Source organism: Capra hircus, chromosome 3 (assembly GCF_001704415.2).
Source record: "Capra hircus breed San Clemente chromosome 3, ASM170441v1, whole genome shotgun sequence".
Lineage (NCBI taxonomy): Eukaryota > Metazoa > Chordata > Mammalia > Artiodactyla > Bovidae > Capra > Capra hircus.
In genome coordinates this window covers 31,321,855-31,346,417 of record NC_030810.1, presented here as the reverse complement: position 1 = coordinate 31,346,417, position 24,563 = coordinate 31,321,855, and the positions used below count along the sequence as shown (strand labels likewise).

Here is a 24,563-nt window from a genome sequence, read left to right as displayed (position 1 = left end):
TCCTTGGGTCAGGAAGATCCCCTGGAGAAGGAAATGGCAACCCACTCCAGTATTCTCGCCTGGAAAATGCCATGGACAGAGGAGCCTGTTAGGCTGCAGTCCATGGGGTTGCAAAGAGTTGGACACGAATGAGCAACTTCACTTTCTTCTTTATGTTTTTAAAATGAAGCCATAAAATTTTGCTTCAGCCGAAAGGAAAGAAATTAAAAAAAAATCCTGAAATAAGAGCATCTTTGCTTATAAAATAAAAAGTTAAAAACATAAATGGTATTCTTAATTTAAAAAAAAATATTTGTGCTAGAGAAACTTACTGATAACTCTGGAAGGAAAAGCAGGGCCTTTGTGCCTCTGGGAGCTGACATTCATTGAGATTTGAGGTTTGGGGCTGATGTGCTAATTGACTTCTTATCAGAAGAAAAAAGATAGATAAAATCTTGTTGTCTGGTGCTTTTAATTAATAGACAAAAGTCAATGTGCATGTTGCTATTTATCAGATATATTACTACTTATTTCTGATTAATAGTTCATATCTGAAAATGGTTCTGAATCACCAATGCTCTAAATATTAACCTATGCCAACTGATAAAAAGGTGGCAGTTTTATGGCTATGACAAGTTTACAGCCCTGTGAAATAAACCAAATTCTGCAGTTAACAGGCTAGCTACTTGTGCAAACAATCCCTAGACATTTTCAACCTGGCATACTATCTCACTGATGCTATCATTAATGAATAATAAATGTTGGCGTGTACTCAATCAACCTAAGAAATTTTACTTTAAGGAAAAAAAATGCTACAAAACTGGATGCTGCTGCTGCTGCCTAGTCGCTTCAGTCGTGTCCGACTCTATGTGACCCCATAGACGGCAGCCCACCAGACTCCCCTGTCCCTGGGATTCTCCAGGCAAGAACATTGGAGTGGGTTGCCATTTTCTTCTCCAGTGCATGAAAGTGAAAAGTGAAAGTGAAAAGTGAAAGTGAAGTCGCTCAGTCATGTCTGACTCTTAGCAACCCCATGGACTGCAGCCCACCAGGCTCCCCCGTCCCTGGGATTCTCCAGGCAAGAACACTGGAGTGGGTTGCCATTTTCTTCTCCAGTGCATGAAAGTGAAAAGTGAAAGCGAAAAGTGAAAGTGAAGTCGCTCAGTCATGTCTGACTCTTAGCAACCCCATGGACTGCAGCCCACCAGGCTCCCCCGTCCCTGGGATTCTCCAGGCAAGAACACTGGAGTGGGTTGCCATTTTCTTCTCCAGTGCATGAAAGTGAAAAGTGAAAGCGAAAAGTGAAAGTGAAGTCGCTCAGTCATGTCTGACTCTTAGCAACCCCATGGACTGCAGCCCACCAGGCTCCCCCGTCCCTGGGATTCTCCAGGCAAGAACACTGGAGTGGGTTGCCATTTTCTTCTCCAGTGCATGAAAGTGAAAAGTGAAAGTGAAGTCGCTCAGTCATGTCTGACTCTTAGCAACCCCATGGACTGCAGCACACCAGGCTCCTCCATCCTTGGGATTTTCCAGGCAAGAGTACTGGAGTGGGGTGCCATTGCCTTCTTTGACAAAACTGGATAAAGGCATCTAAATGTAGGAAGAGAAACCACAGGGGCTGTTCTGTGGCAGGCTTCAACATTTGAGGCTGGGGATTAGAGGAAGAACCCTCCAAGAAGAAGGAGGGGTCATTGGCTTACTGGGTAATTAGCACCTTTCATAAAGATGTATTACTCCTTGCCACAGTCATCTGAGAGTAGGGGTTACCATCATTATCCCAGCTTGAGAGAACCATAACTGAGGCTCAGTAAGGTGAGGTGGCTTGCCACAGGATCATCCAAACCAAAGTTATTGTCCAGTGTTAGCTAACTTAATCTGCCTTTTTGTATTCTTGATGTATGTGAACGCATTTAGGAGAGTGGTTGATGAAATATTCTCAGGGGGTTCTCTGTTTTCCTTGCAGGTGGTTATGTGAAGGCCTTGGAGATGACTAAAGAAACCCAGGGCCAAGGAGCCATTAAGCCAAATTCCGTTTCAGAGAACGATGACAATGTTGAGTGCTCTGGGAGTAGGAGGTAAGCATTTCAGCCCTGCAGTGAGATGAACGTGCTGAGACTGTAAAATACATGTGCTTCTCTGGTGGTCAAGTGGATAAGACTCCATGCTTCCAATGCAAGGGGCATGGGTTTGATTCCTGGTCAGGGAACTAAGATCACAAATGCTGGCATGGCCAAAAAAAGTACAACACTATAGGTCAATGGTCTTTGTATCTTTTCTCCCCATAGAGCAAAGTCAGATTTCTCTAATTCATTTACCTCGCATAATGGTAAGTACAAGAAGATATTTGAAACTGTCAGGAGGAATTGCTGAATTTCTGTGGCACATTAGTAATAAGGTATCTTATATACTTGTATTAATGCCATTTGGGTGAAGTGATGATAGACTAATAAAAGTGGTTCAAGGTATGTATGAATAGATGCATTTAGAATCAGGAAGATGCCCGTAATGGGTCTTTTGTGACAACGAAGCAACTTTGGTATGAAACTTCCTGATCTCCTCACAATCCAAGACTGGTGATAGAATGTGTTTTACTTATAATACTTCTATGGATTCTCAATATGTTTTAAATTGAAGTATAGTTGATTCACAACATTAGTTTCAAGTGTACAACACAGAAGATTCAATATTTTTATAGATTATACTCCATTTAAAGTTATTATAAAATACTGGTCATAGTCCCTGTGCTATACATTATATCCTTATATCTTGTATCTTATTTACAGGTAGCAGTTTGTATACCTTAATGCTCTTCCAATCCTCCCCAACCTGCCCCGTCCTCCCCTCTTCTTCCCTCTGGTAACCACTGTTATTGCTGTTCAGTCATTATGTTGTGTCTGACTCTGCAACACCATGGACTGCAGCACATTAGGCTTCTCTGTCCTTCACTATAACCCAGAGTTTGCCCCAATTCACGTCCATTGAGTCAGTGATGCCGTCTAACCATCTCATCTTCTATCACCCCCTTCTCTTCCTGCCCTCAATCTTTCCCAGCATCAGGGTCTTTCCCAATGAGTCAACTCTTCGCATCAGGTGGCCAAAGTATTGGAGCTTCAGCGTCAGTCCTTCCAATGAATATTCAAGGTTGATTTCCTTTAGGATCGACTGGTTTGATCTCCTTGCTGTTCAAGGGACTCTTAAGAGTCTTCTCCAACACCACAATTGGAAACCATCAATTCTTCGGCATTCAACCTTCCTTATGGTCCAACTCTCACATCCCTGGTGGCTCAGATGGTAAAGCATCTGTGTATGATGTGGGAGACCTGGGCTTGATCCCTGGGTCAGGAAGATTCCCTGGAGAAGGAAATGGCAACCCATTCCAGTACTCTTGCCTAGAAGATCCCATGGATGGAGGAGCCTGGTGTCCATGGGGTCGCAAAGAGTTGGACATGACTGAGTGACTTCACTTTTCTCACATCCATACATAACTACTGGAAAATCTTAGCTTTGACTGTACCGAACTTTGTCAGTAAAGTGAGGTCTCTGATTTTTAACATGCTGTCTGGGTTTGTCATAGCTTTTCTTCCAGGGAGCAAGTGTCTTTTAATAATTTCGTAGCTGCAGTCACCATCCTCAGTGATTTTGCAGCCCAAGAAAAGAAAATCTGCCACTGTTTCTACTTTTCCCCATCTGTTTGCCATGAAGTGATGGTACTGGAGTCCATAATTTTAATTATTTGAATGTAGAGTTTAAGTCACCTTTTTCATTCTCCTCTTTCAACCTTCACCAAGAGGCTCTTAAGTTTCTCTTCACTTTCTGCCTTTAGAGTAGTATCATCTGCATACCTGAGGTTGTTGATATTTCTCCAAGCAATCTTGATTCCAGCTTGTGATTCATCCAGCCCAGCATTTCACATGATGTACTCAGCACAGAAGTTAAATAAGCTGGGTGACAATATACAGCCTTGATATATATTGTACCCATTTTTGAACCAGTTCACTGTTCCATGTCCAGTTCGAACTGTTGCTTCTTGACCTGCATGCAAGTTTCTCAGGAAGCATGTAAGGTGGTCTGGTATTCCCATCTCTTTAAGATTTTCCCACAGTTTGTTGTGATCCACACAATCAAAGGCTTTAACATAGTCAATGAAGCAAAAGTAGAAATTTTTCTGAAGTTCTCTTGCGTTTTCTGTAATCCAACAATGTTGGCAATTTGAACTCTGGTTCACCTGCCTTTTCTAAATCCAGTTCGAACATCTGGAAGTTCTCAGTTCACGTACTGCTTAAACCTAGCTAGAAAGATATTGAGCATGACCTTGCTAGCATGTGAAATAAGCACAATTGTGTGGTAGTTTGAATATTCTTTGGCATTGCCCTTCTTTGGGATTGGAATGAAAACTGACCTTTTCCAGTCTTGTAGCCACTTCTGAGTTCTAAATTTGCTGGCATATTGAGTGCAGCACTTTCACAGCTCATCTTTTAGGATTTGAAATACCTCAACTGGAATTCTATCATGTCTGCTAGCTTTGTTCATAGTAATGCTCCCTAAGGTCCACTTGACTTCACACTCCTGGATGTTTGGCTCTAGGTGAGTGACCACATCATCATGGTTATCCAGGTCATTAAGAAATTTTTGGTATAGTTCTTCTGTGTATTCTTGCACCTCTTCTTAATCTCTTCTGCTTCTATTAGGTCATTGATATTTCTATCCTTTATTGTGCCCATCTTTGCATGAAATGTTCCCTTGGTATATAATTTTCCTGAAGAGATTTCTAGTCTTTCCCATTCTATTGTTTTCCTTTATATCTTTGCATTATTTACTTAAGGCTTTCTTATCTCTCCTTGCTGTTCTTTGGAACTCTGAATTCAGTTGGGTATATCCTTCCCTTTCTCCTTTGCCTTCCACTTCTCTTCTTTTCTCAGCTATTTGTAAGGCCTCCTCAGGCAACCATTTTGCCTTGTTTCAGTTCTTTTCCCTGGGGATTGTGTTGGTCACCATTTCCTATACAAAATTATGAACCTCCATCCATATTTATTCAGGCACTCTGTCTCTCAGATCTAATCCCTTGAATCTATTTATCACTTTTACTGTATAATCATAAGGGATTTGATTTAGATCATACCTGAATGGTCTAGTGGTTTTCCCTACTTTCTCCAATTTAAGCCTGAATTTTGCAATAAGGAGTTCATGATCTGAGCCACATTCAGCTCCAGGTCTTGTTTTTGCTGACTGTATAGAACGTCTCCATCTTTGGCTGCAAAGAATATAATCAATCTGATTTCGGTGTTGACCATCTGGTGGTGTCCATGTGTAGAGTCATCACTTGTGTTGTTGGAAGAGGGTGTTTGCTATGACCAGTGGGTTCTCTTGGCAAAACTCTGTTAGCCTTTGCCCTGCTTCAGTTCATACTCCAAGATCAAAGTTGAGTGTTACTCCAGGTATCTCTTGACTTTCTACTTTTGCATTCCAATCCTCTATGATGAAAAGGACATCTTTTGGGGGTATTAATTCTAGAAGATCTTGTAGGTCTTCATAGAACCATTCAGCTTCAGCTTTTCAGCATCAGTGGTTGGGGCATAGACTTGGATTACCATGATGTTGAATGGTTTGCCTTGGAAACGAACCGAGATCATTCTGTCATTTTTGAGACTGCATGCAAGTAATGCATTTTGGAGTCTTTTTGTTGACTATAAGAGGTACTCCACTTCTTCTCAAGAATTCTTGCCCACAGTAGTAGATATAATGGTCATCTGAATTAAATTCACCCATTCCCATCCATTTTAGTTCACTAATTTCTAAAACATAAATGTTTACTCTTGCCATATCCTATTTGACCACATCCAGTTTACCTTGATTCATGGACCTAACATTCTAGGTTCCTACGCAAATTGTTCTTCACAGTATTGGACTTTACTTTCACCACTAGACACATCCACAACAGGGCATCATTTCCGCTTTGGCTCAGCCTCTTCATTCTTTCTGGAGCTAGTTCTCCACTATTCCCAAGTAGCATATTGGACACCTACCAACCTGGGGGACTCATCTTCTGCTGTCATATCTTTTGGCCTTTTCATATTGTTCATGGGGGTTCTCAAGCCAAGAATACTGGTTTGCCATTTCCTTCTCCATTTGACCACATTTTGTCAGAACTCTCCACCATGACCTGTCTTGGGTGGCCCTAAATGGCATGTCTCATAGTTTCATTGAGTTACACAAGTCTGTGATCCATGTGATTGTTTTGGTTAGTTTTCTGTGATTGCAGTTTTTGTTCTGGAGGCCATGGGATTATATTTCTTCTGTCTGCCCTCTGATGGATAAGAGGCTTGCACAAGCTTCCTGATGGGAGGGACAGGCTGTTGGGGAAACTGGGTCTTCCTCGGGTGGGCAGAGCCATGTTCAGTAACTCTTTAATCCAGTTTTCTGCTGATGGGTGGGGCTGTGCTCCTTCCCTGTTAGTTGTCTGGCCTGAGGTGACCCAGTCCCGGGAGTCTGCAATCCCTGTGTTAGAGGCAGAGGTTCTATGGTAGGGATAATGGTGACCTCCTCCGAGAGGACTTATGACAACACACCACACCTCCCAGTACTGCTGCTGCCCCTGACCCCATCGCAGGTCACGCCTCTGCAGGAGACCCTCAAACACTCACAGGCAGGTCTGGCTCAGTCTCTTATGGGGCACTGCTCCTTTTCCTTGGGTTCTGGTGTATACAAGGTTTTGTTTGTGCCCTCCAAGAGTCTCTGTTTCCCCCAATCCTGTGGAAGTTCTATAATCAAATCCTGCTGGTGTTCAGATTCCCTGGGGATTTCCAGTCCCTTTTCCAGATCCCCAGGTGGGGGAATATGATGTGGAGCCTAGAACCTCCAACAGTAAGAGAACTTCTTTGTTATAATTGTTCTTCAGTTTGTGGGTCACCCATCCAGCAGCTTTATGGTAGGGCTAATGGCGACCTCCTCCAAGAGAATTTATGCCACACATTGTGCCTCCCAGGACTGCTGCTGCCAGTGCCCCATCCCTGTGTCAGGCCATTGCTGACTCACACCTCTACAGGAGACCCTCAGACACTTACAGGCAGGTCAGTAACCATTGGTTCTCTGTATTTGCAAGTCTGTTTCATTCTTTTATTTATTTTTTATTTCAGAGATTCCACTTGTAAGTGAAAACATACAGTATTTGTCTCTCTGTATGTTTAAGCATAATATTCTCCAAGTTCACCCATGTTGCTGAAAATGGCAAAAATTTCATTTTTTTATGGCTTAGTATTCTTATGTGTATGTGTGTACGCTACATCTTCTTTATCCATTCATCTGTTTACGGGTACTGAGGTTGCGTCCATATCTTGGCCATTGTAAATAATGTTGCTATGAACATTAGGGTCTGTATATCTTTTTGAATTAGGTGTCTTCATCTTCTTCAGATATACTAAAGAGTGGAACTGCTGGATTATACAACAGTTTTAATTTTTTGAGGAAACTCCATCCTGTTTTCCATAGTAGTGGTAGCAATTTACATTCCCACCAACAGTGTGAGGGTTCCCTTTCCTCCACATCCTCACCAACATCTTTTGCCATCTTTTTAACAATAGCCATTCTGACTGATGTGAGGTGATATCTCACTGTGCTTTTCATTTGCATTTCCTTGATGATCAGTGATACTGAGCATCTTTCCTTGTGTCTATTGGCTATCTGTTTGTCTCTTTTGAAAAGATGTCTATTTAGGCCTTCTGTCTGTTTTTAATTGAGTTGCTTTTTTTTTTTTCATATTGAGTTTTAAGTGCTTGTTATATATTTTGGATGTTAATCCCTTACCAGACATATCATTTGCAAATATCTTCTCCTATTTAGTAGGTGGTCTTGTTAATGTTTTTATTTGCCATGCAAAAGCTTTTAAGTTTGAATAGCTCCCATTTGTTTTTGGTTTTGCATCCCTTGCCTGAGGAGACAGATCTGGCTCCAAATACAAAAATAAATAGCAAAAATACAAATAGCAAAATATACAAATCCAAATAGCAAAAATACATTGCTAAGACTTATGTCAAAGAGCCTATGTTTTCTTCTAGTTTTCCCAGCACCACTTATTGAAAATACTGCCTTTTCTCCATTGTATATTCTTGCCTTCTTCATCATCAGTTAATGGACCATAAGTGTGTGGGTTTTTCAGCTTTCTATTCTGTTCCATTGCTCTATGTGTCTGTTGTTGTGCCAGTACCATACTCTTTTGATTACTGTAGCTTTGTAGTATATTCCCAATACTTTTACAATTGACATTAACATGTATAGAGGACTTGAGTGTCCCTACCTACCCCTCCAGCCTCTTCTCACACATGCTCAGTCTTCATCTTTGAGATGCAGTCATGATGACCTTTTAATTTCTCTCACTTGCTAAGCTCCCACTGCTGAGTGTTTGCATATGCTACTCCCTCTTCCTGGAATTTTCTTTCCTCTTCTGTGCCCCTTTGTTTAAGTGACTCTTAATATTTCTTCTGATCTCAGCTCAATCATTATTCCCTAGGGAATATTCTCCTAAGTATGTAGTCTTATAGTATTACCATTACCCTTTCTTTAACAGCACTTGTCACAGTTATTAAAAATTCTATATTTATGTGATTCTTTATTAGCTGTCTTCCCTCTTAGATGATTTTCTTCTTTACACTTACCGTTTTTCCTTACCCATGTCATAATGCCAGGCACATGTTAAGATATTAAAAAAATCTTTTAAATGAATGAAAAGGTAATGGAGGAGGGATAATCAAATGCTACTGGTTTTTGTTTTGTCCTTCTTAGAATGTCAGAGATGGAGAGCAGTCTAGAGATCATTAAACACAGTACCCTCATTTTTAAAAAAGGAAATTGAGGCATAGAGAAGTTAAGTGACTCTCCTAAACTCAATGTGGATTAAGTTCTGAACTTGAAAATCCTCCATTGCCAGGGTAGATTCAAAGTATATCTGTGTATTTAAGCCTATGTGTTGGATGGGGTGAAAGCCATGCTATAGAGGAGGACTGTTCAAGATGTGTCTGGTTGTCTCCATTACTTCTCCAGCATTCAGCACAATGTCTGGTGTTTAGTAGACTGATTGTTAAGTGTGAAATATGCAAAGGGGGAGGGTCAAGGGAGGAATCTGTTAATAAATTAACTTTCTCTCACTAACTGAGGACAAACATGGAAACAGGGTAGAAGCAAATATTAATTTTTGTTTGTACATACTTTTATAGCGTTTACTTAATTTTACCACCTGCTTGTAAAAACATGTGCATATGTTGCCATAAAAACTATTTCACAAACAAAAGATCAGAGTACCTAGCACCTGGTAGGTATCCATAATTTTGTGTCAAAGATGAATCTGTATCACTGCCATTATAAATATATTGTTTTAATTTCAAAAGGAAATAGTGAACAAATGTATGAAGATGTCTACAAAACAAAGAGCAACCACCCAAAGACAGAGCAAGTTTCTCTTTTTCTTGACTTCATACCTAAGGGTATTTCCTGCTAGTCTGGGAAAACTGAAGTTTAGGAAATGACCTCCATCACTACCCACTCCATCTTTAGGGAAGATTTTCATAGAGAGTGGAGATAAGCTGTTGTAATAAAATACTGTTATCAGTAGGTTATTTGTAATTGTATATAATCATATCTTGTAATTTTTAAGCATGCTGCTTTTTCTTTTGAGAAAATGTCCATCTCCCTAAGTAGAAGACTTTGATATTGCATTAGGGAGTAAGTGAGAAAGAAGAAATAAATAGCAATAAAATGCTTCAGTTTTTTTCCAGGAAGAAATCAATGGTTATGATTTACCTGTGTCTTTTCATTTACCTGTGTCTTTTCAGGCTAATGAGGCTATCTCTGGAATTGGGGCTTAATTTAATATGTAATAATTCAGTGTTATCAATATTTGCTCAAATGGGGATTATTAATCAAATTCAGTTATTAGGGGTACATTGTGGGAAGGAAAATAGCAGCAGTCAAAAGCAAAAGTTTGAAGGTTGAAAGGAAAATAGGGCATTTATGCTGGGTGGGATGATGTGGGTGAATCATCCACTTTCCCTAACCTTTCCCCCACCCCAAAAAATCAGGGCATATTTGGACAAATTTTAATCATTAAGCAGGCAGTCAGTGTAGCATCACTGTTACATTATCATCCCATAAGTTAAAGATCAGTGATATGAATCTCAGGAGCCAGGAATTTCACTAATGTGTAGGTCCCTGAGTCATGGTCTCTAAAAGGAAGACTTTGCTCCATAAACTCTGTAAAATAAAGACCATTTGGAGTAGGTGAAAGTTTGTATTGAAATGTAATAATTTCCTTCATAGCTGGTATGTGCTAATTCCTATCAGAATCTAAAAAAAGAAGAACATACGGGTTGACAAGGTATTTTCCTGCTCTTCTTTAAGTGGGTGTGTTTTATTAATAGTAATGAGACTGAAGTCTCTGATCTATTTTACTACAGCAGCTTCCCATCCCCAGTACTCTCTCAAACAGTATTTATGTTTGTAAATATGTTTATGTGTTATATGTTTGTTTATGTTTATGTGTTATTTATATTCTCTGATTCCTCTTAGTTCAGATGGAAAAGCATCACTTAAAAGACTGCAGAAGTTCTTCAAGAAAGAAAAGGGTAGATTTAAAGTGAAGAAAATCAATTCAAAAGAAAATATAAGGTAAAAAGTCCCTTTTTATTTCTCTTTCTAGGAGAGGATTAGCAGTGCCACCCTGGTAGTTACAGAGCTGTTAGTCTCCATCCTGTTCTTCTAGTGAAAGGGGTACCAGACGCTAAAACCAAAGCCCTGGTTATCACCTCCCTCCTCCTTGCCAGTATTGAGTGCCTCACACACACACATGCTAGTGAGAAAGTGACAATGTCCTTTTTGAAAAATTGACAAGGGAAGATTGTGAACAAAAAGGTAGAGGCAAAGTCTTAAAAAGTCCAGGAAAGGAACTTCCTCATCGTCCTTGGCATATATTCCTGTTGTTACTACTGAGCATTATGTTATTAATTACATTCTTTTGGAAAAGGCAATGGCACCCCACTCCAGTACTCTTGCCTGGAAAATCCCATGGATGGAGGAGCCTGGAAAGCTGCAGTCCATGGGGTCGCTGAGGGTCGGACACGACTGAGCAACTTCACTTTCACTTTTCACGTTCATGCATTGGAGAAGGAAATGGCAACCCACTCCAGTGTTCTTGCCTGGAGAATCCCAGGGATGGGAGAGCCTGGTGGGCTGCTGTCTATGGGGTCACACAGAGTCGGACACGACTGAAGTAACTTAGCAGCAGCAGCATGCTTTCTCAGTCCTACAGGTTCCAGTGGTTTTTGTCTACACCTCCATATTCTAATTTGCCTCTCTTGAGAGAGGTAGTGTGTGGAGAGGGGAGATGAACTTTTCAGCTGAATGGTCCATGTATCTCAGTCTTAGCTCTGGAAGGGACCCTCCAAGTTCACCCTAGCTAATTACCGATGGGAATTGGGAAGGTTACAATTCATGTGTAGGAGAGACTGGATTCTGGATTCTCATTTCAGCTCTTCCATTTATTCAGTGTGCAACTATGGGCAAGTCACTTCCATTTTGCATCCATAGGGACCACATTTCTTTTAGCTTATAATAGGAGATTACGTGGTCTCTGAAGGCACTTCAGAGAGGGAGGGAGAGAAACATAGACATAGATCTGTATTTTATGAGGGCACAGGATGGTAAAATAATTTGCCCCTGGTCACTACATATGTTGACATGGAATTTGTTATTTTATCTTGAAGTTCTTTTCAATGATAAAACCTTAAAGCAACATGACTTTAAGTCTAACTGTATGTTGGATCTAGATCTACCAAGATATTTATACAGTATATAAGGTTTACAAATTGCAGCCCTAAACATGGAAGACAGAGTCTAGTCCTAGTGGCTGGTGAGACCCTTAAAGGCACACCCTGACCTTAGCAGGTTAGATGCTTCTGACAAAAATTATTAGCATGGTGCCTGTAGCCCCTTAAAAATTTAATCCAGGTGAGAATGCTGATGTTTTTTGCATGTAAATGTGATTTCCTTTTTCTTAGAACTATTCAGTGACTGTTTACGACTTTTAGAACAAATATCCAATCCTTTTTCATTGCAAGTAACTACTATTATGGCAGTCCCCTTCCTACTTGTCCAGCTCCATCTTACTCAGATTTACTCTCAGCTCCACCCCATAAACACATACCCTATATGTACACCATGGTATTTCATGCCTCCTTGCTTTTAACCATGATATCCATAGGTCTGAAATGCATCTGCCCTCCTCTATCTTCCTTTGATTATCAGAGTTCTAGTCTTCTCTTGAAATTTGGTCAAATATTATCCCTTCTGTGATGCATTCCGTGAATCCCAAACTTGTATTACCAGTTTCTCTTCTGTGTTTCCAAAACATCCTGTGCAAATCTTATAAGATCTATTATAAGAAATCCTTTTCCTTATAGTCAGAGAATCTCAGGGTAAGAAGGGTCCATATTACCTAGTACAACCCACTACACAAGCTTCTCTGCAGCTATTCCTAAGAGGCCAAATCTCTGTGTCTGCACACCTCTATAAAGATAAATTCACTACATTCAGGGGAAAATCTACCACTTTTAGTAAGGTCTGAAAAGATTTTTTTCCCCTTAAATTTTGCAAATATTTGCCTCTTTACCATAATTTTTCAATTATTGCCATGGAGACATACCAAGATAACACAGAACTTTATTTACCTTTTGTTGCCAGGCCCATAGGACTGAGCTTAAATTAGTTGCTTAAAACACATGAATTTTTTCCCTACCACATCATACTTCTTTCCATGTGGTCTCCTTAACTATGAGATTTGAGGACAACTGGACAATCTACTTAGCCAAGTGTCCTCTCCTACTTGGCACATTTACCATCTTCCATCTCCATCTGGCCTGGCATTCTCCCCTTAAGTCACCTCTCTGTTTAAACCTGTACATAGTCAGAGTCCAGCATCTCCAGAGGGTCATCTCTCTCACCTTGTCATCCCACACACTGGATATATCTGATTGGCATCCTGGAAGGTTAGAAAGGAGAAATAGGATCCTGTGGACAGAGAAGAGCTGTGGGAGAGCCTGAGACTGTCCCATTAGGAAAGTGGGTAAGGATGGTCACTGGGGATAAATAAGCTCATTTACAGGAAGGGGAGAGGTGATCAGAATAAAGCTGCAGGGAAGGTTTGCTTCATATTGACATTTTTTCCCCCAAAAGCATCCAAATCAAGAAACCTAGTTATCGCTATGTTGTTTGAGATGTTATCAATGAACATTTCTGAATATGGCTTTTCCCTTAACCCTTTGTGTCTTTTGTCAATCAACAGGGCATTTTCCCTTTCGCTGCCTGATTTAGGTAAGTGACATTCACTTATTGCTGGAACAAAATTACTCAGCACTGACGTTTTCAGTCTAAGAAAGAAGCAGTAATCCTCCCTGAATTCCACATGTAATGAAAAATTGATACATTAAACTCAAGGAAGATATTTTACATCATAGTATTACTTACTTTGGGGAAGATGGGTGACATTTCTCAAGTGCCTCCTATAGACCAGGCGCCCCTTAATATCTAAGAAATAGATGCATTATCCCTTTGTAGGAAGACTCTCAGACTAACATCCCTATTTTAGTGACCTAGGATTTGTACTCGTCTCTGAATACACAAAGTGTGTGAGTTTTACATTTTGCCACAGTCAGCTCACCCGAATTAAGACGCAGTGATTTGAACATGAACACTTTCCAGTATACATACTAATTGAATCAAGGGTGAGTCACTAGAATATTGTTTGCTTCGCTATAAAAGGAACAGTGCACAAATCAGCACAGTGCCTGACATATAGTGTGCTCACTCTCAATCACATTCTGTAAGTTGGATGTGTCAGTGAGGGAGGGCCATGTGTTTTGTTGTTTGTTAGGTTTAGTTTATGGGCTCTAGTGATAGAGGCTACTTTGATTTTACTCTGACTTGGCAATTATAGTGTATTTTATATTCCACAAATGAGTTTGCTGCACTAAATAACAAATAATTATATAAACCTGGTATAATTACATCTCCTAAAATAATCCTTGGTCTATTTCTATAAACGTCTACTTAGTACTGCTACTGCTGCTAAGTCGCTTCAGTCGTGTCCGACTTTGTGCGACCCCATAGACGGCAGCCTACCAGGTTCCCACATCCTTGGGATTCTCCAGGCAAGAACATTGGAGTGGGTTGCCATTTCCTTCTCCAATGCATGAACGTGAAAAGTGAAAGTGAAGTCGCTTGGTCGTGTCCGACTCTGTGCAACCCTATGGACTGCAGCCCACCAGGCTCCACCGTCCATGGGATTTTCCAGGCAAGAGTACTGGAGTGGGGTGCCATTACAGGCATGCATTTTACCTCCATCCAGATTTATGAATAATTGAACATGAATTGTGAATAATTATGCCAAAAGGTTTCTAACTAGTTCAAGTGGTAAGTCACTTGAACGTTATGGAGTTCTCTGTAGAGCGCCAGGAATGTGAATATCCTGAACTGTCTAATTATGATTATGTACTAAGTTAGGTTCAATTTTACACAGGATTATTATAAAGAAGCAGTTGTCAATGGTTTGAAATAAAAATCATGGAAGAACATTAATGTCTATTAAGTTGGTGTTTTCCCCCTGAAATTCAGCCCTCTTTTATTCTAGCAGTGTAACATCTTTGTCCAGTTCCAGGTTGATGGGAACCCAGTCTAAAATGATCCCTTTAGCAACTCATATTTTTTAGAAAGTTGCATGAAATCAAATTGATGTAAATATTTATGCATGTGTTTCAGATACCAGGACATCTCTTTTTTAATCCTCAGTTGAATTTTTCCCAAATGGATTCTTCTTTTGTTCCTTGATCCTTTCAGCCTATCTATAGTCTATGATCAGATTTTGATAAAACAGGTTCAGAGATACATGTGGAAAAGTAATTGTGTATAATTTGTAAAGTCAGGGATTGTATAAACTGTGTCAAATAACAGACTATTTTCATCCTATCTTGATGCTAGAACTTAGGTCTCAGGAAGCTATTATCTACGATGATGTGGCCATAAATGGGAAACAGCCCAAGTAAGTCAATTTACTGCACTGGTCATCTCTGCTGGTGTTTAACCGATTTCCTGATGTTTTGTTAACTATGGTCAGAGGACCATCTCTTTAGATCCTTGGGTGAAAAGTCAAGTTGTAATATACTGCTTCCACTAGGAAGGGGGAACAATGAATAATACAGATGACCTAACAGTGGTAGGTGTTTCAAAACTCACTGGAGCTTTGTTTCTTACCTTTGAATCTATCACCTTGAAACTCATTTCAATACAACACTTATTTAATAGCCTCCTATAGAGGATGGCAAGCACAAGCTGGCAGAACCAACGTTCTCAAAGCCTAAATAACTGAAATCTATCAAAGTGTTCCTGGTTCCCATCCTCACTACCAGCCACATGCAGGCACCTATTGTTTCTCAGCTGGATTACTGCAATGGCAGAATGAAATCCAAACTGCTTAAGAAGACATAAAATTCATTATTGATACAGCCCTGGCAAACTCTCAGCCTCAACTGTACTTGCCACTCACCCCTTATTCCTGTGTTCCATCCACACTGTATTATCTGGGTAGTCCTTGAACTCATCAAGCTATCCAGCATGTCTAAACTTTCATGTTTGCTCCAACTTCTTCAATTCATCCAACAAATATTTACTGAGCAGGTACTGTATGCCAGGCACTGTGCTAAGTGTTGGGTATAATACAGTGAACAAAACAGTTATAATTCCTATTCCTTTCTGATTGGAGAGACAGATAAATAAATGATGGATCATTAAACATAGGAATTTGATTGCTTTGGATATTCTGAAAGAGACTGGGCATATGCTATGTGTGTTGGGAGGAGGCTGATAGTAATTTTAGGGTAGATATCTGGGAAAAGGCTTTCCAAGGTTAGAATTTAAGAATGAAAGAATTGTTCTGCCCATAACACACTTTGCCATGCTTTTTGCTTGGCTGAGTACTTTATTATTTAAACCTGAATTCAAATTTTGCTTTCCCCAGGAAGCAAAAGCTGAGAGAGCTTTTGGGTACCTATTTTGGGTTATGTACCCCTTTTAATCAGAACATTCTTTTCACGGTTCTATTGGTCTTATTTCTTCCCTGTCTCTTCCTCTACATGGAAACTTCCTGAGGTGGGGCCTGGACTTTCTAATCCAAAGTATCATGTGGCCTCTATACCAAAAGATAGTTTGTTAAATTGGTTAATGAAGAAAGACCTGCTTTCAAAAAATTTGCAAAATGATTTATGGTCAAAATAAGCAGACATTTCCATTTTTAGGGGATCCGGAAAGCCTGTGCCAAGCTGAAGCAAGCAAGGACAGGAAACATTTTGTCAGTTGGAGACTGGGGATTGAGAGAGAGAAGTGGGGATGATTTGCTGTGGGAGAGAGGAGGGCAGTGTGTACATGGAAGACGTGTGTTTGGGAAGCTTCACTGGACCATGAGTCACGTGATCAGGAAAGTGGTGTCATGAGCAGGAAATGTTAACTTGGCAGGAGATGGGGGAGAGCCCTGGAATACAAAGTTGGAGTTGTAAGAAAACAAAATGTGGTCACACTTTCTGTTGGAAAGACTTCATATTAAAAGTGAACATTTTGAAAGTTTTTTTGATTGGTGAAAGAAACAAACTTGGAATAATGCCACCACAGATTGAGGGGGAATTGCCCTTTCACAGGTGCCATTCTTATGAGCCAAGAATTTGGTGTTTAAAAGTTTCTATTGAGGGAATACCATGTAATATAGTTTGAAATAAAGGTATATTAACCTTATGAAGAAGAGCACTTTATAACTGATACCATTGTGAATGGGGTGAAATTATTAAAGGAATGACTTTGATAAAGCTTTTATACACAGGCAAAATGTATTCATTACGTTTCTACATAGTGATCTACTTTTAGCATGTAATTTGTAGTCCTCAAGACTTTCAACAAAAAAATAGAAGACCATCCTTACCAAAAAAAAAAAAAAAAAAACAGGCGAAGACACAGAGGTTAGGTTATTTGCCCAAGCTCATGTAGCCAGTAAGGATTCAAACCCTGGCAACTGGACTCCCAATCCACTCTCTCCACTGCAACACTAAGATAATTTCCTAGTGATATTTTATCTTGATCTTTCATGATCTTTCTCTTGATCTTTCTTTTAGTATTTCCCTAGTATAAATTTTTAATCTTTTTTCTGATTTCCATATTCTTGTTCACCGTGGCTTGTATAAATAGAGCTGAATTGGCTTTAAAAAAAAAATCTAATGTAATGACCTGTCTTAACTCCTACCTTGCCCTTGACGTAAAGTTTAATCTTCTGAAATATCATGGTGCTGACAGCATTTTCCTCAGGACAGCAATTTCCTTGTCTTCTGTGCTTGCATATTCCTTACTGCTCTGTCTAGTTTCAGTTTATTTGCTGGGGGTTATTAGAATATAGTATGCAGGACTTAATACCAGGGCAAAGTATAGCAATTTGTTAAAAACAAACAAACACAAACAACCTTTATCCAGGACCTAGTAGTTTTGTATTGGGAGAGCCCTATTTATAGAAAATTCTTTTGCCTGCCTGCCAAATAGGCTTCCCAGGTGGCTCAGTGGGTAAAGAATCCTCCTGCTGCAGGAGACACTGGTTTAATCCCTGGATTGGGAAGATCCCCTGAAGGAGGGCATGGCAACCCACCTCAGTATTCTTGTCTAGATAATTTCATGGACAGAGGAGTCTGGCTTGTTGTAGTCCATGGGTTCACAAAGAGTCAGAAACAACTGAGTGACTAACATTTTCTCTGCTGAATAAGGGAGTCCAGGACTATGGGCAAGAGGACAATATACTTAAGAGTCACACTTTAGGAAGAGTAACTCAACCTAGACCCTTCTGCAGAAAGCTTCGGAGGGAAGGTTGGATTCAAAATATTTATTTAGTTCAGTTCAGTCCTTCAGTCATGTCCGACTCTTTGCGACCCCATGAATTGCAGCACGCCAGGCGTCCCTGTCCATCACCAACTCCCAGAGTTCACTCAGACTCACGTCCATCAAGTCCGTGATGCCATCCAGCCATCTTATCCTCTGTCATCCCCTTTTCCTCCTGCCGCAATCCCTCCCAGCATCAGAGTCTTTTCCAATGAGTCAACTCTTCATATGAGGTGGCCAAAGTACTGGAGTTTCAGCTTTAGCATCATTCCTTCCAAAGAACAGCCAGGGCTGATCTCCCTCAGAATGAACTGGTTGAATCTCCTTGCAGTCCAAGGGACTCTCAAGAGTCTTCTCCAACACCACAGTTCAAGAGCATCAATTCTTTGGCGGTCAGCTTTCTTCATAGTCCAACTCTCACATCCATACATGATCACTGGAAAAACCACAGCCTTGACTAGATGGACCTTTGTTGGCAAAGTAATATGCTATCTAGGTTGGTCATAACTTTTCTTCCAAGGAGTAAGTGTCTTTTAATTTCATGGCTGCAGTCACCATCTGCAGTGATTTTGGAGCCCCAAAAGATAAAGTCTGACACTGTTTCCACTGTTTCCCCATCTATTTGCCATGCAGTGATGGGACCAGATGCCATGATCTTCGTTTTCTGAATGTTGAGCTTTAAGCCAACTTGTTCACTCTCCTCTTTCACTTTCATCAAGAGGCTTTTTAGTTCCTCTTCACTTTCTGCCATAAGGGTGGTGTCATCTGCATATCTCAGGTTGTTGATATTTCTCCCGGCAATCTTGATTCCAGCTTGTGCTTCTTCCAGCCCAGCATTTCTCATGATGTACTCTGCATATAAGTTAAATAAGCAGGGTGATAATATACAGCCTTGACGTACTCCTTTTCCTATTTGGAACCAGTCTGTTGTTCCATGTCCAGTTCTAACTGTTGCTTCCTGACCTGCATACAGGTTTCTCAAGAGGCAGGTTAGGTGGTCTGGTATTTCCATCTCTTTCAGAATTTCCCACAGTTTACTGTGATCCACACAGTCAAAGGCTTTGGCATGGTCAATAAAGCAGAAATAGATGCTTTATGAATAGATGTTTCTGGAACTCTTGCTTTTTCGATGATCCAGCAGATGTTGGCAATTTGATCTCTGGTTCCTCTGCCTTTTCTAAAACCAGCTTGAACATCTGGAAGTTCACGGTTCACGTATTGCTGAAGCCTGGCTTGGAGAATTTTGAGCATTACTTTACTAATGTGTGAGATGAGCACAATTGTGCGGTAGTTTGAGCATTCTTTGGCATTGCCTTTCTTTGGGATTGGAATGAAAACTGACCTTTTCCAGTCCTGTGGCCACTGCTGAGTTTTCCAAATTGGCTGGCATGTTATGTGTAGCAGTTCCACAGCATCTTTCAGGATTTGAAATAGCTCAACTGGAATTCCATCATCTCCACTAGCTTTGTTTGTAGTGATGCTTTCTACGGCCCACTTGACTTCACATTCCAGGATGTCTGGCTCTAGGTGAGTGATCACACCATCATGATTATCTCGGTCATGAAGATCTTTTTTGTACAGTTCTTCTGTGTATTCTTGCCACCTCTTCTTAATATCTTCTGCTTCTGTTAGGACCCTACCATTACTGTCCTTTATGGAGCCCATCTTTACATGAAATCGTCCCTTGGTGTCTCTAATTTTCTTGAAGAGATGTCTAGTCTTTCCCATTTTGTTTTTCCCTCGATTTCTTTGCACTGATCACTGAGGAAGGCTTTCTTATCGCTCATTGCTATTCTTTGGAACTCTGCATTCAGATGCTTATATCTTGCCTTTTCTCTTCTATTCTTTTCACAGCTATTTGTAAGTCCTCCTCAGAGAGCCATTTTGCTTTTTTGCATTTCTTTTCCATGGGGATGGACTTGATCCCTGTCTCCTGTACAATGTCATGAACTTCAGTCCTTAGTTCATCAGGCACTCTATCTATCAGATCTAGTCCCTTAAATCTATTTCTCACTTCCACTGTATAATCATAAGGGATTTGATTTAGACCTAAATGGTCTAGTGGTTTCCCTTACTTTCTTCAATTTAAGTCTGAATTTGGCAATAAGGAGTTCATGATCTGAGCCACAGTCAGCTCCTGGTCTTGTTTTTGCTGACTGTATAGAGCTTCTCCATCTTTGGCTGCAAAGAATATAATCAATCTGACTTTGGTGTTGACCATCTGGTGATGTCCATGTGTAGAATCTTCTCTTGTGTTTTTGGAATATTATTAAAGTTGCTAAGATGAAAAAGTGATCAAAATGTGTTCTGAGATGGTGATAAAAATGAAGATATTTTATGATTAAATGATACTTACCAAGTCACTTAAGCCTATTGAAACCTGACCAATTTCTATTTCATGTGATGGAATATATCTTCTGTAGTATGGCCTCAGATGAATCAATTATTAAAGACATTTGTAGCAGATGGAACACTGATGGAAAACAGCACAATTTGGGGTGAGAAGGGAGATGGAAGATGATATCTGAGTTCTTGTAAGCTGGATAGTTTGTATGTCATGTCCTGGTAGGTATTAGGTGGAAGAGATGCCTAAACAACTCTGGATTGAATTGTTTCTAGATAATCCAGACCTCTGCTTTCCATCTCCTTTTGTTCATTAGAATCTCTCCTAGAGTCACCAAGAAAAGGAAGCAGAGGGGGATCTTGCAAAGGACACTGGAGCACCTTCTGCAGTCTGGTGCTGGTGGGGCCTGTGGCATGTCTTCTTACTTCTCTGAACCTTAGTTTCAGCCTGTGATATGACAAAAAAAAATCCTTGTCCTGTCAAATTCATTAATCTCTCTAACTAGATCCCTATAAAAGCTAAAACAAGTTGCAGAGAGGCAAAGAGTTGACCATAATGGTCACATGGCTAGCAGGGGTAAAAAGTGTTAATGACTTTTCCAAAAGAACAATATGGTACTATGTATCTACAATGCCCAAACCCTTTCTTCAATTCTGCTACAAGCAATTAGCTCTAGTAAAAAATAAAGGAAACATTAAAATTATATATAAAATGTCTATCTCAGTGCTGTATATAAAAAGAAATGTTTAATACAACCTAAATTCACTAGGAATATTAGCCAACATGACCACTAAAGTGTATGTAAAATAGTTTCCAGTGACATGGGTAAATGCTTTCACTATAATTGAAAAATAGCAGAATGCAAAATTATATATACAGTTTTGATCACAATTCAGTTCCTAAAAGGGCTTAGAAAATGTTTAGAAGGAAATTTGGACCTTTGAGAGGTCAGATTATGCTTAATTTGTCTATTAGTTCTGCTTCCAGTTTTTTATATACTCAGGATACAGTGCTTTATAAGTAAAGAAAATAAACTGTTCAGTAGGCATTTGCTTTGCCTACTCCCTGCACACATAGCTATGCTGCTGCTAAGTCACTTCAGTCGTGTCTGACTGTGCGATCCCATAGATGGCAGCCCACCAGGCTCCACTGTTTCTGGGATTCTCCAGGCAAGAACACTGGAGTGGGTTGCCATTTCCTTCTCCAATGCATGAAAATGAAAAGTGAAAGTGAAGTCGCTCAGTCGTGTCCGACTCTTGGCGACCCCGTGGACTGTAGCCTACCAGGCTCCTCTACCCATGGGATTTTCCAGGCAAGAGTACTGGAGTGGGTTGCCATTGCCTTCTCCCACATAGCTATAGCTCCTTCCTAACAAGTCCATGCATGAATTCTCACTGAACACTTCCTCTTTGCCTAGCATTGTGATAAGCTTGTAGTAGATACATCTGGAATCCTTGTCTGGATCCCATCCTTTGTGAACCTAAAATGGAGATATAAATGAATGAACATCAGACAGGTAGAAAAGTAACTGCTGAGCTCCTTCCTTGTTATAGACTCCAAAGGCAATGGATGTTGAGCAAAGAGTGATGGGAGATCCCTAGGCAAGTCCTGGAAAGCCTTTTATACAAGATCCCTAAGCAAGCTCTTGAAAGCCTTGGCTAAGCTGCATCTTTCTATTTTATTGAACTATAGTTGACTTACAATATTGTGTTAGTTTCAAGTGTACAGCACAGTGATCAAGTTTATTTTTTTCTGATTATGTCCCATCAGGGTATTATACGGAATATAATTTCCTATGCTGCACAGTATATCCTTGCTGCTTATCTGTTTTACATATAGTAGTCTATGTCTGTTAGTCTCATATTCCTAGGCTGCATCTTTAATGCTGGTTAGATGCCACATCCTTAATATTCTGTCAGACACTTGGACCATAATCTGAAGGGAATGGTGACACAGTGTCACTAAGAACTTTTAAAATTCCTCTGACATAGTATCCTTGTGGTTCTAATTTATCCAGTGAAGAGTTACTGTGTTCTGATGTGCAGACACCACATACATACAAATGGTCGACAGAGGAAGGGTCAGTTTTGCTCACTTCAATGATAAACATATAAATGGCCAACATCCGCTGGATCATCAAAAAAGCATGAGTTTCAGAAAAACATCTATTTCTGCTTTATTGACAAAGACTTTGACTGTGTGGATCACAATAAACTGGAAAATTCTGAAAGAGATGGAAATACCAGACACCCTGATCTGCTTCTTGAGAAACCTATATGCAGGTCAGGAACCAACAGTGCGAATTGGACATGGAACAACAGACTGGTTCCAAATAGGAAAAGGAGTACATCAAAGCTGTATATTGTCACCCTACTTATTTAACTTATATGCAGAGTACATCATGAGAAATGCTGGGCTGGATGAAGCACAAGCTGGAATCAAGATTGCCGGGAAAAATATCAGTAACCTCAGAGATGCAGATGACACCACCCTAGCAGAAAGTGAAGAAGAACTAAAGAACCTCTTGATGAAGGTGAAAGAGGAGAGTGAAAAAGTTGACTTAAAGCTCAACGTTCAGAAAACTACAATCATGGCATCCAGTCCCATCACTTCGTGGCATACAGATGGGGAAACAGTGGCAGACTTTATCGTTTTGGGCTCCAAAATCACTGCAGATGGTGATAACAGCCATGAAATTAAAAGACGCTTACTCCTTGGCAGTAAAGTTATGACCAACCTAGATAGCATATTAAAAAGCAGAAATAGTACTTTTCCAACAAAGGTCCATCTAGTCAAGGCTATGGTTCTTCCAGTAGTCATGTATGGATGTGAGAGTTGGACTACAAAGAAAGCTGAGCACCAAAGAATTGATGCTTTTTGAACTGGGGTTTTGGAGTAGACTCTTGAGAGCCTCTTGATCTGCAAGGAGATCCAACCAGTCCATCCTGAGGGAGATCCGTCCTGAGTATTCATTGGAAGGACTGATGTTGAAGCAGGAACTCCAATACTTTGGCCACCTGATGCAAAGAGCTGACTCATTGGAAAAGACCCTGATGCTGGGAAAGATTGAAGGCAGGAGGAGTAGGGGACGACAGAGGATGAGATGGTTGGATGGCATCACTGACTCAGTGGACATGAATTTGGTTAAACTCTAGAAGTTGGTGATGGATAGGGAGGCCTGGCGTGCTACAGTCCATGGGGTCCCAAAGAGTTGGACACAACTGAGTGACTGAACTAAATAAGTGAAGAAACATTTTGAAGCAGCAGGCATGATCAAAGACTGTAGACTTTGTTGTCAAGCACACTTGGATACAAAGCCACTGGGTTCAAAGCACTGTTTCTGTGACCATGATAAGTTACGAAGATCATCTATTTCCCACTTTGTAAAACGTTATGGAACACTGATTGTTGCAATGCTTACTGTAAAAAACACATTAGTTAAGATATGTAAAATGCCAAGCGTAAGACTTGACACACAGGTGCTCAAAAATTGTTTCTTCTGTAATACCCTCTCCACTCTCTGCATCCTTTTCTGCTAAACACTAATTGGGATAGTCCTGTCTCATAGTGAGGGTCCATTTTATCATTCATGTTCTATTTAGGTGAACAAACTAAGGCTCAGAAAGGAGAGAAAGTATGATTATAAACAAGTTGATCTCTTGCTTCTGGCTTCAGATTTGCTTTTTGTGTTTTTTATTTTTATTTTATATTAGAGCACAGTTGATTCACAATGTATTAGTTTTGGGTGTATAGCAAAGCAATATAGTATATCTATTATTTTTCAGATTCTGGTTTCAAATTTGGATTGCCACAGATCAGACGTTAGCAAGCTATGGCCTGGGAGCTAGATATGGCCAGCCACTTGTTTTTGTGAATATAGTAACAATAGCAATGTAAAATTGTTATGATAGATAGCATGCCTTGCAAAGCATAAAATATTTACTCTCTGGCCTTGCCATAGATTATCAAAACATACTTCTAGATGACTTTCTAATTTTTTGGTAAAACACAATTGCCCCAAAACTATTGATGGTTCCACGAAGACTTTAGTTCAATCTTAATTTACTTGCACAAAATATTTTTCTTCTCAGTGATGAACTTAAAGGAAAATCTTGGAAGCCGAAGTTTTTGACATTGAAAGAAAAAAAGAAAAAAGGTGCTAAAGAATCAGAAAGGTAAGCACACAAGTGCACTCACACTACAGCTTTTCTGTTGCAGTTTGTACCTCTTACTAGCTGTGTGATCTTGTCAGGTTATTAAATTTGATATTTGGATTCCTCGTCTACTGAATGAGAATATT

At 40.1% G+C, this 24,563-nt stretch overlaps 1 protein-coding gene across 1 annotated transcript in view; it reads left to right on the top strand.

Moving 5' to 3' along the window:
• The window catches only part of C3H1orf168 (chromosome 3 C1orf168 homolog), a 79,121-nt gene that overhangs the window by 46,918 nt on the left and 7,640 nt on the right, over nt 1-24,563 (top strand). The window contains 5 exon segments of the mRNA XM_018044659.1: nt 1,943-2,054; nt 10,534-10,632; nt 13,304-13,332; nt 14,995-15,055; nt 24,355-24,438. Of these exon segments, the coding sequence (XP_017900148.1) occupies nt 1,943-2,054; nt 10,534-10,632; nt 13,304-13,332; nt 14,995-15,055; nt 24,355-24,438 (385 nt within the window).